Here is a 14,504-nt window from a genome sequence, read left to right as displayed (position 1 = left end):
ATCCAGCAAGTCGTCTACAGGACATGACCCTGGATCTCTGAGAACTGCTATGTCACAGACATGCCATGGCTATCCCACGGCAAGCTAACTTCATGAGTCAGGTGGGTGGAGGGGGTACCTGAGGACCAGGCTCACCTCTCGGGCCACCTAAAGCACCAGGCTCCCCAGGCCTTTTGCTCCAGCCGGAGACACAATCCCCATCCATGCTACCCTTTTCCTTCCTTCTTAAGGGCCAGCGGATGGTCTGCAACCAAAGCATTTCCAGACATTTCCCCCCAACTGCGTCGTGGGCTCCGATGTCAAGGGCTTCTCTTCTTTTCCCAGAAGCCTGGATGGCCTCCCGCTGACGGAGCCCGATAATAAATGAGTTCATTACCCTGGCTGCTGGGGCCCATGACAGCCCATCTGGTGGCATGATTAATGAAAACTTTGACTGGGGAGGGAGGTGTCATCTCAGGGCCGGAGAGCAATTAGCTGGAGCGTCTTCCAGCCCTTTATTTCTGACCGATGCCTGAAAGAGAGCAGGGTCTTCGTGGGTCAGTCCCATCGCCTTCCTCTGCTTTATGTTCCCTGTGGAGCCTCCATCCCCAGAAGCCCACTCTAATTAAGCAGAGGCATCTGATCCTCAAATTCCCCAGGTGGGGCAGGGGGACCGTTTCCTGAGAAGTGGATTTTTCTTCTCCTCCCAGGAGCAGAGCATGTTAGGAGTTTGAAAGAGGGTTTCACCTTCTCCTTTCTTGACCCCTGTGCTCAGGGACAGTGAACTCCCCATTTTCCATCTGCATCCAGGGATGATCTTATCACTCTCGGTTCTGCCAGCTACTGTGAAGTAAGGCCTCAGAACCAAGCACAGCTCTTCAGCCCATGGCACCAGAAGGCCTGCACTTGTGTGTGTGTGTTGAGGGGGGGGGTGTTGGTGCTTTCCTGGTCATAAGTGACACTGCTACTCTGGTCCCCGACTACCTGTGATAATGGTTTGCTTATCTCTATGTCAGAATCCACACAAGGTAAGTCTCAGACTCCAAGAAGGAACCCCACTGTTTCTGGGGCAGAGACACGAAACTTCTGTCTTTTTTGTGTAGCCCACAGGTCCTAGAATATCAGAATGAGATCCAATTTGGGCTTCTCACTTGAATGAAGCCATAGTAGGTACCAATTTGCATCCTCACAACATAGAGCAACCTGTTGCCTTTGGTCTACAAAAATTCTGCGTCAGTTTCTCTATCAGTTCTTCCCCCACATCTGAGCTCCCAGTGTTCTACAATCCCTGAAACAAAATATACTTTGGATCTTTCATTCACACCAAGGTATAAATAGCTGATAACAGTTAAACTATTACCTTTATTAGGAGCATCTCCATTTTAACAAGGACCAAAGCCTTGAGCTAGGAGGAGATAGGTGTACTTTCAGAAAAGGAGCCAATGAATGGAGGGAGGAACCCTTGGAGTCTTTTAAGCCTCCCAGGAGTGAACATTCATTCTAGAAAACACATTAGGCCCCTCTGTTTCTCTGTGTCCTCACCACTACCCTAATGGGAGTTAGCATCATTTCGCCATAATATTGTAAGGAAGAAGGGGGGTTGCAGGGTTCCTCCTCTGGATGGCCTGTCATGTGAGACTTCTCAGGAACAAAGATGGAGATGTCCTAGAAATGCCCTTGAACTCTCTACTCAGTTGCTTCCTGTAGGTGTTTGTGCTTTTTGGTACCATGGCATGAAAAGGACATGGCTGAGAGACAAGGAGTGAGCATAGCTAAGAGGAGGGCAGGGAGATGGGGTTATCCTTGTGAGACACTTTGACTTATACCAGGAGATGGCTTCAGAGTTTCAGCTTTGCCTGCCTTACAGATTCACTGTGAGATTATAAGGAAAAGCCCCTAGCTCTCTGCATCTGTATCTTTTACATGGCCCTGTGACTTCTTATTGTATGGAAATGGGGTGACAATCAGGAAAATTTCATGTGGCAAAAGTGTTGAATTTTAACAGGGGAGAATTCTGTTACTTTGTTTCAAAGCCCCAGTGGCTCCCTGAGAATGGTGGGTGTGCTCCATCTTTGAGATTTGTCAGTTTTATTTCCCAATGTGCCTAGAACAGTGCCTGGCACTCGGTAAGGAATTCTCCATAAGTATTTGTGGAAGAAAGGAATGAAATCAACCAGGAAGTATCCTTCAAGCCTTCAGGTAGTCCAGTGTTTATGAACTTTTTAAAGTCATGGAGCTCTATGATCAGACAATATCTTACCTGTATCCACAGTAAAGAAAACAGAGAGGGAGCTCCTCTGGTTCAAGTGTGTGTGTGTGTGTGTGTATGGAGGGCGAGTTCCCTCACCCACCTCCCATTCTGAGTTTACAGATAAGAAACGTGGGGCCAACAGGGACTGTGTGACTTGTGGAGCTACCCCCAGGCCCAGGTGCCCCTCTCCTCATCCAATGATCTCCCCACTACATTGAGACTACCAGACTGCCCAGTGGATGGACCTGGGGTACCCTGCCTGACCACTCATCCCCGCCCCCCTCCCCCAACTCTTCTCATCCAGAACAGCCCCACCGCTACCTGTCACATGTGTGAAGCTTCTGCCTAGGCTTTCATTTGAGGGAAGGGTTATAATGCTTAAGAAAGAAAACCAATCCTGGGGGACTGGAAGAGGAAGAGAATATTGAAGTAGAGGTTGGCTTGGTGGGGGGAACCTCAACCTCCCTTTATTATATGACTCTGAATAAGTCAGAAGAGACATACCCAAGGCAGGGACTCGACGTATACTCTCCCCTCTGCTTTCTTTAGGGGCTTGTTTCATTCTGTGCGGTGGGGAGAATGCTCTTGCCTCACTGACCAGGATTTAATTTGGTGGGAGAAAGGGAAGAGAAAGGGACAGATGAGGAGGGAAAGAGCCAAAGAGTCTCTATCTCATGCACTCCAGCTCTGAGATGCACAAGGCCAAAGACCTCCAAGCTACATAGGAAGGAGTAGCGAGACAACCTTCCTGCCAGGGTCCTTCAGGCAGATGTTTAGAGGCAAATACCGCCAAGAGTAGGAGGGAAACACCAGGAGATGGTGCCCAAACTTGGCCACATGTGCAATCAGCTGGAGATCTTTATACACTATGATGCCTGGTTCCTGAATTTGGATTCACCCCACGGGAGTTCTTAAAGCTTGTTGGGTGTTTCCAATGTAGAGCAAAGTTTGGAAACCACTGCAGGGAGGGCAGGCATGCGTAGCCCTACCTGAAGCCTCCCCACTGAGCAGCTGTGTGGTTCCTACCCTACTTCTCACCAAGTGTGGGCCCCAGGGGACAGGACCCCAGACAGGACAGAGTGCACAAAGGCGGGGCCAGCCCTGTGCTTATTCTGCTCCACAGACCACAGGTAAAGGTGGCCAAAGGTGACACAGACCAGAGCTTTGCAGGAGACCGCAGAAAACAGGAGGTGGCAGGTTGTGAGCACTTTCCTGAAAGGCGGGGAAAGGTCAGAGAGGGTTGTGGCTGAGGCAGGAGGGAGAGGGACGGGTGTGTCAAGGTGGAACAGTGAGCAGCCAGGTGGCTTGCTGAGAGGAGGAGAGGGAACAGGCTGGGGGGCAAGCTAACTCGGCCTGGCAAGTGCACAGAAGGGGGCAGTTGGGTACGTGCCCTTGACACCAGGCCTCGGTGTCCCAGGAATCTCAGGAACCTAGAGGGAGGGGAGAGACGGACTTCCACCACCTAATGGCTGCTGGTGGGGTCACCTCTCGGCCACTGTCCTCCCTGCTTCCTTGGGGGCTGGCTGGTTCGGACCCTCACTCTCTCCCCAGTCTTTCAGTGACTTTCCAACAGCTCCCCCTGCACCCTCTCCATCCCTGCTGCACGTGCCTGCCAGCATAACCTTGCTGAAGGGCCCATCTGGCTGCATTTCTCTTTTCAAAAACAGGGTTTGCCCACAGCTGCCCATCATTTTCCATCATGTGTCTCACCCTCCAGCCAGACCAAACCTCCCTGAACTTGGCCTGAATGCTGCCCTGCTCCTCCCTGTTTACTAGATTCTGTTCTATTCATGGTCTGTCTGAAATGCCACCAACTCCAGAAAGTGTCCTTGCTTACCAAGGACTGAAATTCATGTCGGCTTCAGTCCCTTCAAGCTCTTCTTGGGTCCCTTTTGGAGCCTTTCCCACCTTGCGGATTTGGGCTCTTTGTGAACTTGGAGGACTAGCAGTATGCTCTCCCACTCTGAGCTTCTGGAGTGCCCAGTGGTGTTTTGGATATAGCAGGTGCCCAATGCATGTTCACTAAATGGAATTTTATGGACTAGGAACCTGGGACACAGGTCGCGAATAAGTGTGCATGTGGACCTACTTGTAGGGTAGCTGGAATATCGAGACAAGAGACCCTTCTTGCCAGACATGGTCCTGGATAAAAGATCCCATTGTCTCACATAATGCCCATTAGAGCAAACATAAAAGGACAGGGCTGGGACTAGATGCTGAGCATGTGGTCTCTCTCGTGTAAGAATTCATGGATACAAGGACACAAAGACACAGACGTAGCAATAACAGCCAACATTTGTAGAATATTTTGCACTTTGTTTTGCGTTCACATTCTCAATAACGATTGCAGACACTTCACAATTCCGCAGTCTGACCCTTTCCACTCACCCGAGATATATACTTGCCACCTCTCCATCGAGCGAGAACATCTAACATGTGTGTGTGTGTGTACATGTGCATGCACGCACACCTTTAAAGAACTTTGTTAAGTTTATCTATTTAGAGTGCACGAGTGAGGGGAGGATACAGAGAGAAAGGGGGAGAGAGAGAGAGAATCCTAAGCAGGTCTGCACTGTCTGCGCAGAGCCTGATGCGGGGCTCAAATGTACAAACTGCAAGATCACGACCTGAGCCAGAACCAAGAGTCAGACATTCAACTGACTGAGCCACCCAAGCTCATTCAACCCCCCCCCCCCCCCATTTTGTAATATACAGAAAGGAGAGACTGAAACGATTCAGCCCCTTCCATATTTCAGGTGTCGTTCTAGGTATCTGATAAACACACAAACATACTCCCCAAAGGCCTGCTCACAGGTGTCTGTGTGTCCAACTCAATCCACCTCCTCCCTGTACCACACCGCTCTTTCTCGTGACTCTACCTGTTTGCTCCCTGCAAACATGATACCCAATCTTAGTGGCTGTTATGGGTTGGTTTGGGTCTCCCACAAAAGCGAGGTTAAGTCCAACTCCTAGTACCTCAGAAAGTGACCTTATTTGGAAATAGAGTTGCTGCTGGTGTGGTTAAGATGAGGTTCCACTGAAGCATGGTGGTCTCCTAATCCAGTGACTGGCTCCTTATAAAAAGATGTTCTCAGGAACGAATATAGTGGCCCAGCAAGGGAATGTGTGCAAGTATGTGGATACATTAGGTACAGGAATGTACCTGCATGTGTAGTGAGTGTATGTGTGTGAGTATGTATGTGTGAGTCTGTGTACACACATATATTGTGCCTGTGAAGTCAAGGAGCTGTTTTTGCCCCTCTCCCTTCATGCATGTGTGCTTGCACATGCACGCACGCACACACACACACACAATACCTTTCAGCCCTGAAACTCTGAGTATCTTCTTGGCCTAGACTATTAATAAATGTCAGGCACTCCCCTGCCTGCCTTTGCCAGTGGGTCCATGGCAGTTTAAGAGTGTGATTAAATCCTTATTAGGACACTAATCAAAGTAGCCCATAAAAGGCATCTAACCCTGAAGCTGTTGGGAGTATGCAGGGCCCATAGAGCTAGAAGTTGGGGAGGGGAATCTTTAAGCAAAGGAGACAAGTGACACATTGCAATGTGACCAACCTGCTGAGGATCTAAGACTTGAAATGCACAACACACACATGCACACACGCGTGCACATGTCTCTGCCCATCTAGAACTCAAGCTGCCTTTTCTATTAGAGAGCTTCCTATTCCTCGTTTCCTGCTTCAACACTCAAAAGGCAGCTCTCCGGTTTGTAGGAGAAAACAGATGCTGTGCTGGGTGATACACCCTGGGTCACAGAGTAAGGTAAGGACAGAGATGGAATTGTTCCTCCGAATGTTGAGCTAATCCATGTAGGACTGGGATGTCCACTCGTAGAGGAAGAGCAGGGCATTTTAAAGCCAGACAGATGCTGGTATAGAGGAGGAATGGAAACTGGAGAAGCTGATAATGGGGAATATTTACTGTGCACTTACTATGTGCAAAGCATTTTTGTGGGTCATCCTCCTCCGTACTAGCAATGTGTGCTAGTAACACAAACCCTGTCTGACAGTTGCAGAAACCAGAGCTAGGAAGGGGCGAGTAACCTGGCCAAGGTAAGACCAGGAAATGGTAGTGGCAAGCTTTGAAATGTAGGCTGTCTGATTCCGGGCTCAGGTCTGAATTATTCATGACATTCAGTGGAAATTAAATTCTAGGAAAGAGGGGTAGAAAAGGTGTGAACTCACCAAATGCCCAGACTCTGCAGATGCATGAAGCCCTGGCTTCAAAATTCAAATTCCGTGCCCATACTCCTTCCTGGGTACCCCTCCAGCTCCCACGTGCCCTCCTGGGAACAGTGGTCGGGGCGGGCAGGACAGCTGCGCACGCTCACAGCACTCACCCAAGTTCTGGCATAACGAGGGCCAAGGGCTGCGAGAGGCGTGACATGCCTCGTAAGCAGGCCCTGAGGATGGAGGTCCACGAGAGGCCCGGGCGTCATGGCAGACAGCAGAACCCGCTGCAGCTCTATCCAGAGGCTTCTGCAAGAATCTCTGGCGATCACATAGGATGTAGGGGGATGGGTGGGAGGCTGAAAGGGACCAGCCGGCACTGGCTTCCTCAGACAGTGTTACTTCAACGAATGGATCTTAAATATCAAAGCCACCAATTACCATACATCCCGCAGAATGGAAGTCTAGGTTTGTAGACTTAGCCTGGATTTACAGTTAGTAAGTGAAGGAACTGCATGGAAGAGACTTCCGGGTGGCACACCGGATATCCGTTCTCTGCCCCGCCTACCTGAATGGTCTCCTACGGGTTGGCTGGAATAACATGCCCTCTGGTTCCGCCAGCCTTCCCTGCCCTGAGGGTTAGACACGTGACAGATTTCAAAATTTCTGCCCAAAGACTGTGGTCTACATCACTCCCGTTTTTCCTGATAAAGAGGCACAGCTGGTGCTGCCCTTGCCGCCTTTCAGTCTTTGTATGGGAACAGGAGGAAAAGGCGTCAAGAACTGCAGCCTCCCCCTGATGTTACTGAGCCACCAAATCTCAGACAGCTGTCGGAGCCAGACTTCTCGGCACACCGAGAAAACAAAGCCTGATTTTGTTGAAGCCAGTGTTAGCTGGTATTCCCATCATTTACAGCCCCAAGCTCTCTGGACTGTCCTGAGGTTCACATCTGTATTGCGACATCGGCGAGGGCAGCGAGGGCCAGGTACTTGAGTTCATCACTTCCGGGGAAAAGACTGTGTAATATTTTAGTATTGTAAAAATCGGGATACAGACTAAAAAGGCTACCGTGTTTGTTTCCCCCTTTCTTAACATAATTACTGGTATTTTGGATTGGAAGAAATACTGTATTTGAAAAGATCCCAGGAAACGGACTGCGAGAAAGACCCATCAGGTTTCTGGGCTCTCCAAAGATCTCCTTGTTCCCATTGCCTCTTGTTTGTCCAAAGTGGAGAGTCTGGCAACCCTCCTGCTGCTTTGACAACAAGGTACATTTGAAATGAAAACTCAAGCCGCTTATGCTAAAATATTTATGCTGCTAGTGACAAAACTTTTTCTCAAATTGTCTTTGAGCCTCTGATACATCCTTTTGGATACCTGCAGTGGCCTCCAACTTTTAAGAATATATTTGATGTCTGAAAACAGTGGGAGGTCACCTCTGGCCAAACCTTGTGAATAATGATCAAAACAATGCAGATGGTTTGCTCCAAGATGACTAAACCAAACGCGTCGGCTCCCAAGACTACTTTGAAGAACACCAGAACTCTAGCCCTTTTTGTCTTGTTTCTAAGTCCCATGCCCACCACCAGTGGGTTTGGACAACCTGCAAGCAGTGTTCCAAATGGCCTGAGGCCTCCTTTCACCCACCACACATGCCCCACAGCCCTACTTGTGAGATCTTGGCTTGGAATTATTTTTCCTCTTGCAGTAAAAAAAAAAAAAAAAAAAAAAAAAAAAAAAGAAAAAGAGAAAGAAAAAAAAAGCCAGAAGTATAGAAAAAGAAAGTAAAGCATAGCAAAGAAAAAGAAAAAAAGCCAGAAGTATAGAAAAAGAAAGTAAAGAAAAGCATAGCAAAGAAAAAGAAAAAAAGCCAGAATTTCTATATTATTGCTCATGCCTCAGCCTTTTGCTCCAAATAGACTCTCCTCTCCTGAGAGGTGAGTACATTCTGTTCTCCTCATCTCATCTGGCAAACATTGGGACACAGGGTTGACAAAGATGTTCTTGGGTGTTGCCAAATCTGCAGAAATGACAGGTCCCTCTCAGGGCAACTTCTGCTGGTTTTTTCCAACCCCTATCAGACATTCCCAGGCAAGGCTGGGGCTTTATACCACCTGGCATCAGAAATGCCCTACGACTCCCTTTTACCCCCGCCCTCTGCCAAATGCTGTGGATGCAAACTGATAAGAGATGGGACATACTTTCCAACCTATTATTCTTGCTAGGACTGAGATCGAGCAAAGTCATGTATATATTCCCTAAGATTGTCTAGATTTTCCAGGAATTTACCGTGCCCTTCCCCCTGCTTCTGAGCAAGACTGTTTCTAATCCAAGCAGGCAGACCAGCAGAGAGGGGAAAGGAATCTCTTTCCTGTTTTCAAAATCCCTGGAGATCTTTCCATACAGTGTAAAAAGTCTTAACACCAGAACAGACACAGCATCCTGTGAGATGAACAAAAGCCACGCGACCACAGGGAATGTGTGTATGCATCTTTGATGAGGTGTATGATCTTGCCCCTACTTCCCCCATTTAAATCAAGTCAAACCCAACAGCTTGGAATGCGACTTTAGAATTGTGAGCAACGACAGATGTGCCACACATGCTTCCCTTTCGTGCTTTCCTTGCCAAGCTGTTATCTACAGTTACTTTGAAGAACAGAGTTCATCTTTGTTCTTGCTTCTGAAAGGGGAGCTACAGATGTTTGATTTGGGCCATAAAATCAAGGCACGGGGTAATGTTGTTACCTAAGCAGCAGCTGAGTTCACGGTCAGCTACATTTGACTGATTTCAGGTTTACACTTTAAGGAATCAATGTAATCCAGAGATGACTACACTCCCCATGGTCATCCTGTTTCACCCTTACCGTCCCTGAAGCACACAGTTCTCAGCACATGTGAAACCTCTAAAATAACCAACTCCAAACACATTAGTGAGAAGTATTTCACTGAGTGTTTGGAGGGGAGACCCACACAGGATGGAACTAAGAATAAAATGCTCTATACACAGCTGCGTTTTCCTAATCCCTGAAGTTCCCCTTCCCTGCTAGGTGGGCAATCTTTCTCTTCACCCACCTCTGCCTCTAAAACTCTCCCCTCACTTATAACGTTCATCAAAAGAAAGGGTGGCAGTTAGCAAGAACACTACCACCATCACATCTCTTGTTCCTCAAGCTTCCTCAGTGGTGTCATCTTCCTCCTACAGGCCTCTCCCCATCCTGCCGTCCCACTATCTGCTCCTGGGTCCTCACCCTGGCCCTGCGAGGGCTACTATAATTCCCAGCATGAAATGGTTAAGAAGGCATAGAGAAAACCAGAGACTCACCCAAGCTAAGACATGACACAAGACACATCCTCCAGGGCCTATCAGAGCCCTTACCCATCTACGATGCTGCAGAGGTGGATGGGCCTGGGAAATGTAACATGTAAGGCTGGGAATGGGGCTTGCACCTGGGTTGCCTCGTCTCTACCCCAGGCAGCATGTGTTCCTAATATTCAAGCCATCCCTGCAAAGCCATAGATATAAATCCCCCCTATGAATGAGAGGATCTCAGTCAGGTCTTGACCTGGCTTCTCCTGGGCCACCCTTCCCACAGATGAAATACAGGTGACTTCGCTATTCTGTTGTTTACAGAGGTTAAGGGACTTGCTAAGGCCACAGAGCTGTCAAGTGTTACTGACATGAGGATTAATAAGCACTTGAGTATCGAACATCCAGGGACACTCTGAAGCACAATGCCATTATGTCTTTCTAAATAATAGAAGGAAATCTAGTCCAGAGTTAGGTTCAGATGGAGAAAAGGAGTGTTTCCTTCCTCTCCAAGGTGACCACAGAAAGCCAACAATACCTAGGTAGGGATTGTAACTGCTGATTAGGTGGACTGACCTATATGGAGGTCAAAGTATAGACTGGAAGAAGCCCCCCCTCCCTATCCCCCTCCTGATTCTCTCCTGCCTGCTAGAGGGAGGGAGGGAGGGAGGACTCACAAATGTGACTGGTGACTGAGCCGTGTCTACTCAGGGTCATTTAAACCCTTAACAGCTTATACATATACTAACCTCCACAGGTATTTCTACTTCTGCTCTATGATGCCAGACAGACAAGAAAACCAAAGCCTATTCTGAGTAGTCCCCACAAGATGCTCTTACTCTGTCCTAGGCTTGACAGCCAGCTGGTGACAAGATCTAGATGTAGGAAGCAGGCTATAAACTGAAGCCCCAAGCTGCTCTCCTTATGATGGTTTCCATTTTGCTGTTTGCTCTTTGTGTGTTTAGCTCCAGCAGGGCATTAACAGGAAAGAGGTGTTTGGCAAGGCAGGATATGGTCATTCCTTGGAATGAGTTGGGTTTGATACTAACTTAGTATGGTCAAAATCTAGGGGGACAATATAATTTATAATTCCTATCAGGAAGCCATTATGCCAGGACAATAACTCCTAAGTAAACTGGGATGCGTGGTCACCTTATCAAAACCATCAACACTTCCCTGGGTCCTAACCCCCTACCTTGATCACATAGAGACCTTAATTTTCATGTAATAACTAGAAAGAAAGCCTAAGTCCAATAGCAGTAGGTAATTATGAAAGTTAGCACTGGTATACTCAGGGTTCTAAAAGAAAAAGACAAAGACAGGAAAGCAGACCTATTCAAAGGTCCTGCCCATGGCCTCTATTTTGGGTTTTCCTAATACCACGGTGCTTTATTTCTTTAAAGCATTTTGTAGTTTACAGAGTACATTCACAGGCATGTTGTCCTTAATAAGCCTGGAAGGCAGGTAATAGGTTCGCACACTGACAAAGGCCACACGGCAAGCAGCAGAGGCAGAACCTGATTTCAGGATCTGTAATGGTCTAGCGTCCTTCCCCTACCCACGCTGAGACCATGGACCAAAAAGATTATCTGTTGCTTGAATCAAATCAGCTACAAAGACAGTCATTACCACTGTACATATTCAAAACAGAAATACGTATGTGTGCATTTATTTTTAAAACCACCAGGAACTAGATTAAAAAACTGCCTATTCCCAACATGGTTTTCTAAATAATTTCCGAAGAGTCTAACTTTATATGTAAATTAATTGGCAAAGAATCAAACTCTAACATTTAAAGGTGGTTCTTAACAGGGGGGCAGTATGTACTCTTGAGGGGGCATTTGGGTTGTGACCGAGGGGTGAAGGGGAGCCCCCCCTCCTTTACTTCCTCTGTAAGTCAACAAGCTGTCTCCCTCCACCCGTGGAGATCCTTCTGCCACTCTGCAGCTTGATTTCCTGGGTGTTCCAAGGGATCTGACCTTGATACAGCTGTGTTTGAGGGACAAGGGAAATCCTGGTCCCCCTACTTTCCGGCCACCTTAACTCCTCCCTCTAGAAGTCAACAAATGTTAGTGACACTGAAGATCAAAGGTGACAAGGATGATAGTCCCTGACCGCCGATTTGCATACACGCCTATCATTCGCGGGACTGTTAGGCATCTGAGGCTTATAGCCCGGGCTCGCAGACCATGATGCGCTGCTTGCTGCTCTTCCAGGCCACAGCTGGTGGAAAACCTGGGGGTTCTACAGACCTGCAAAACTCGTTTCAGGGAAATGGGATCTTGGTGTGTTCATCCAAAACATCATGCGTGCCCTCACTCAAAAGAGTATGTTCTGACCAAGTCTACACAGTATGTATTCTTAGCCTACAGGAGGTGGATTTAGTAACCGCGTGACTAATTTAGTCCTTTCCCTCCCTAGCCTGTTAATTTCTTTCTTTCTTCACATATTCAGACAATTTAGGTAAAAGTGAGGTTAGAGAAGCACAAATAATCCCACCATGTACAACACAGATCAGAAAGTACCAGCAGATCTAAAGGACTAACTTGATCCGAACTTCTCCTGGTTTGACAGAAGGACTATCTCCAAGAGGAACTCCCCAAACTGCCAGAGATGGGGGATTCTTATCAGGCCCGACACCTGAACTGATTCATACCGCCAGGAGGGTCTGATGAGAATAAGGTAGAATTGAGAGTACAAAGCTTCCCCTCTGGATATGACACGTCTCAGTTATGTCCAAGTCACAGACGTGCCCCGGGCTGCAACCATCCAACTAGACAGGAAGGTACGGACGGCATCCTTCACTGGGCTTGCTTCAAATGGGTTCCTGGATGTCAAGATGTGCAGAGTACTGAGGGGATGACCCAGAGGCCTAGAGGAAACCACTACTCTCTCACCTCAGCTGGCTGGGAGATCCGTCTTCAAGCAATGCACAGAGGGTCTCTAATTCCCCGCTTGGCACTGAAAAATTCTTCTGCAGATAATTCACAGTGAGTGGCAAACCACGGGAGGGGCGAGTCATTTATGCCTTCAATACCACCTTTGCAGAATGAAATGAAACAGTGACTGTTTACGGAGTGCTGAGGGTATGGGGAGACTGGGCGTCACAAGGTTTGTGACACCAAGGGAGGAGGAGTTAGAACTCAGGAAAGGAATGAGGTCTGGAAAAGTAAGGGTTTTGCTATTTTCTCGTTTAGGGAAAGGAAACGTCACCCAGAGAGAGAGGAAAGGAGACTGGAAAAGAATGGGAAATTAAGGAAGTGTTTGAACACACACTTTGTCTCTGTGAGACCTGTAGGTGGGCAGTAATAAAACGATAAAATCCTAATTACAGGGGGTGAATTTCCCCATTGTTTTGTTTCAGGGTTGGCGGATCTGTCAGAGGCTGGACCAGAAGAGCATTTCTTCATGAGATCACCACCGTAGCTTCGTGAGCAGGGAAGCTGTGCCCCCCTCCCACCCTGCTCAAGGAAAACCACCTACACATACAGCTGACGTAATGTGGGGATGAAAGGCTTAAATAAAAACACAAAGAGTCAGCCCTTAGCCACGACTTCCCAAACCCACCTTTCTGCCAGTAAGGAACTAATGCCACTCTATGACCAGCATAAGCTGTTGGGGGGTCGGACAGTGGGCTGCACCTCCAGGACAGGACTCAGAAGGTCACCAATGACACGAGGTGAAGCTCCACGAGGCCTGCGATCCTTACCAATATACCAGGTCAGGAAGAAATTGGTTTTCCAAAAACTTCAAAGCACATGCATAAATATACCGAGATCATAAAGACCACAAAGGAAATAATACACTGATCAGAAAACAACGATTCTTTATAAACATGTATAGGCTCTAAATGACCCCTTATAGTTGTATCTACTCATTCCAGAGAATTAGGAGATTCTCTTCCGCAGAACCTACAGAGACCATCCCCAGAGCTTCCAGTTCCCTTGAATGGCCTCCTCTGGACAGAACTCCCAGCGTGAGAGCGGTGACAATTCTCGCAGATTCCCCACACAGCCACGACCTATATCAAGTCCAGCTGTGAATGAGAAGAACACTTTTAGAAAGGAGCCAGGCCAACCACGGACCGCTGCTTCCCTGGTGAGAGGGAGTTTAACGACAATGGCTCTCTTCACTGGTGGCATGCATGTACTAACTCAGTGCTGTTTCAGGAGTTAAAGACCCAGTAAGTGGTCACAACACTGAAGACTTCTCCACAAACAGACTGAAAGTTTGTACTGGAATTAGCTGTCGTGTGAGGCTAAAAGGTGGGAAGTTTCCCCACATGAAGGATGGATACAAAGGCAAGACCTACACAGCCTCCCAGGCAACCAGACAAGGCGTGAGGAGGTCCAGAAATCCCCCAAATGCCTCTCAGCTGATTTTGTTTACATTAAGTTAATTGACAATATTCAAGAATTAGGCTTTTAAAAGGCTGTTTTTATTTGTCAACCCACACAAATTGCATGCTGTATTGCTTATTTTGGTTGAGAGCAATTTCAGTAAATTATGACATTTTGCTACTAAAGGAATGGCCTCACCAGCTCTTTTTCAGTCCTTCACGAGAAAGGATTAAACTGAATGAACAATATAAGTGAAACCAGAGAGCACGGGAATTTCCTTATGAAATTACCTATCTGATTAAATTTATAACGGCAATAAATAATAGTGTAGGGAGCTTCTGGTGTGTCAGCAATTAAAACTCAAATAAGAAACAGGCCTATGATAGGCAGCACTGTGGCTGTATTTACATTCGGACCAGTCCGATCTGGAGAACAC

General features: G+C 47.6%; 1 protein-coding gene across 3 annotated transcripts in view; it reads right to left on the bottom strand.

The window, feature by feature from the left end:
* XRCC5 (X-ray repair cross complementing 5) overlaps positions 1 to 14,504 on the bottom strand; it is a 131,732-nt gene that overhangs the window by 26,765 nt on the left and 90,463 nt on the right. Inside the window, exon 21 of one of the 3 annotated variants that reach the window (XM_040476179.1) lies at positions 13,535 to 13,764. The exons of 1 other annotated variant lie outside the window; for it this stretch is intronic. In XM_040476179.1, coding sequence (XP_040332113.1) covers positions 13,750 to 13,764 — 15 coding nt within the window. In that variant the 3' untranslated portion in view covers positions 13,535 to 13,749. Of the gene's footprint in view, positions 1 to 13,534; positions 13,765 to 14,144 lie in introns of those variants that run through there. One more of the 3 variants, XM_040476180.1, reaches the window with a different exon arrangement.

The sequence above is a fragment of the Herpailurus yagouaroundi genome, unplaced genomic scaffold, assembly GCF_014898765.1.
Source record: "Herpailurus yagouaroundi ecotype Mexico unplaced genomic scaffold, PumYag 140, whole genome shotgun sequence".
Lineage (NCBI taxonomy): Eukaryota > Metazoa > Chordata > Mammalia > Carnivora > Felidae > Herpailurus > Herpailurus yagouaroundi.
Note: the sequence above shows the minus strand (reverse complement) of the source record. Positions and strands in the feature narration are given on the sequence as shown.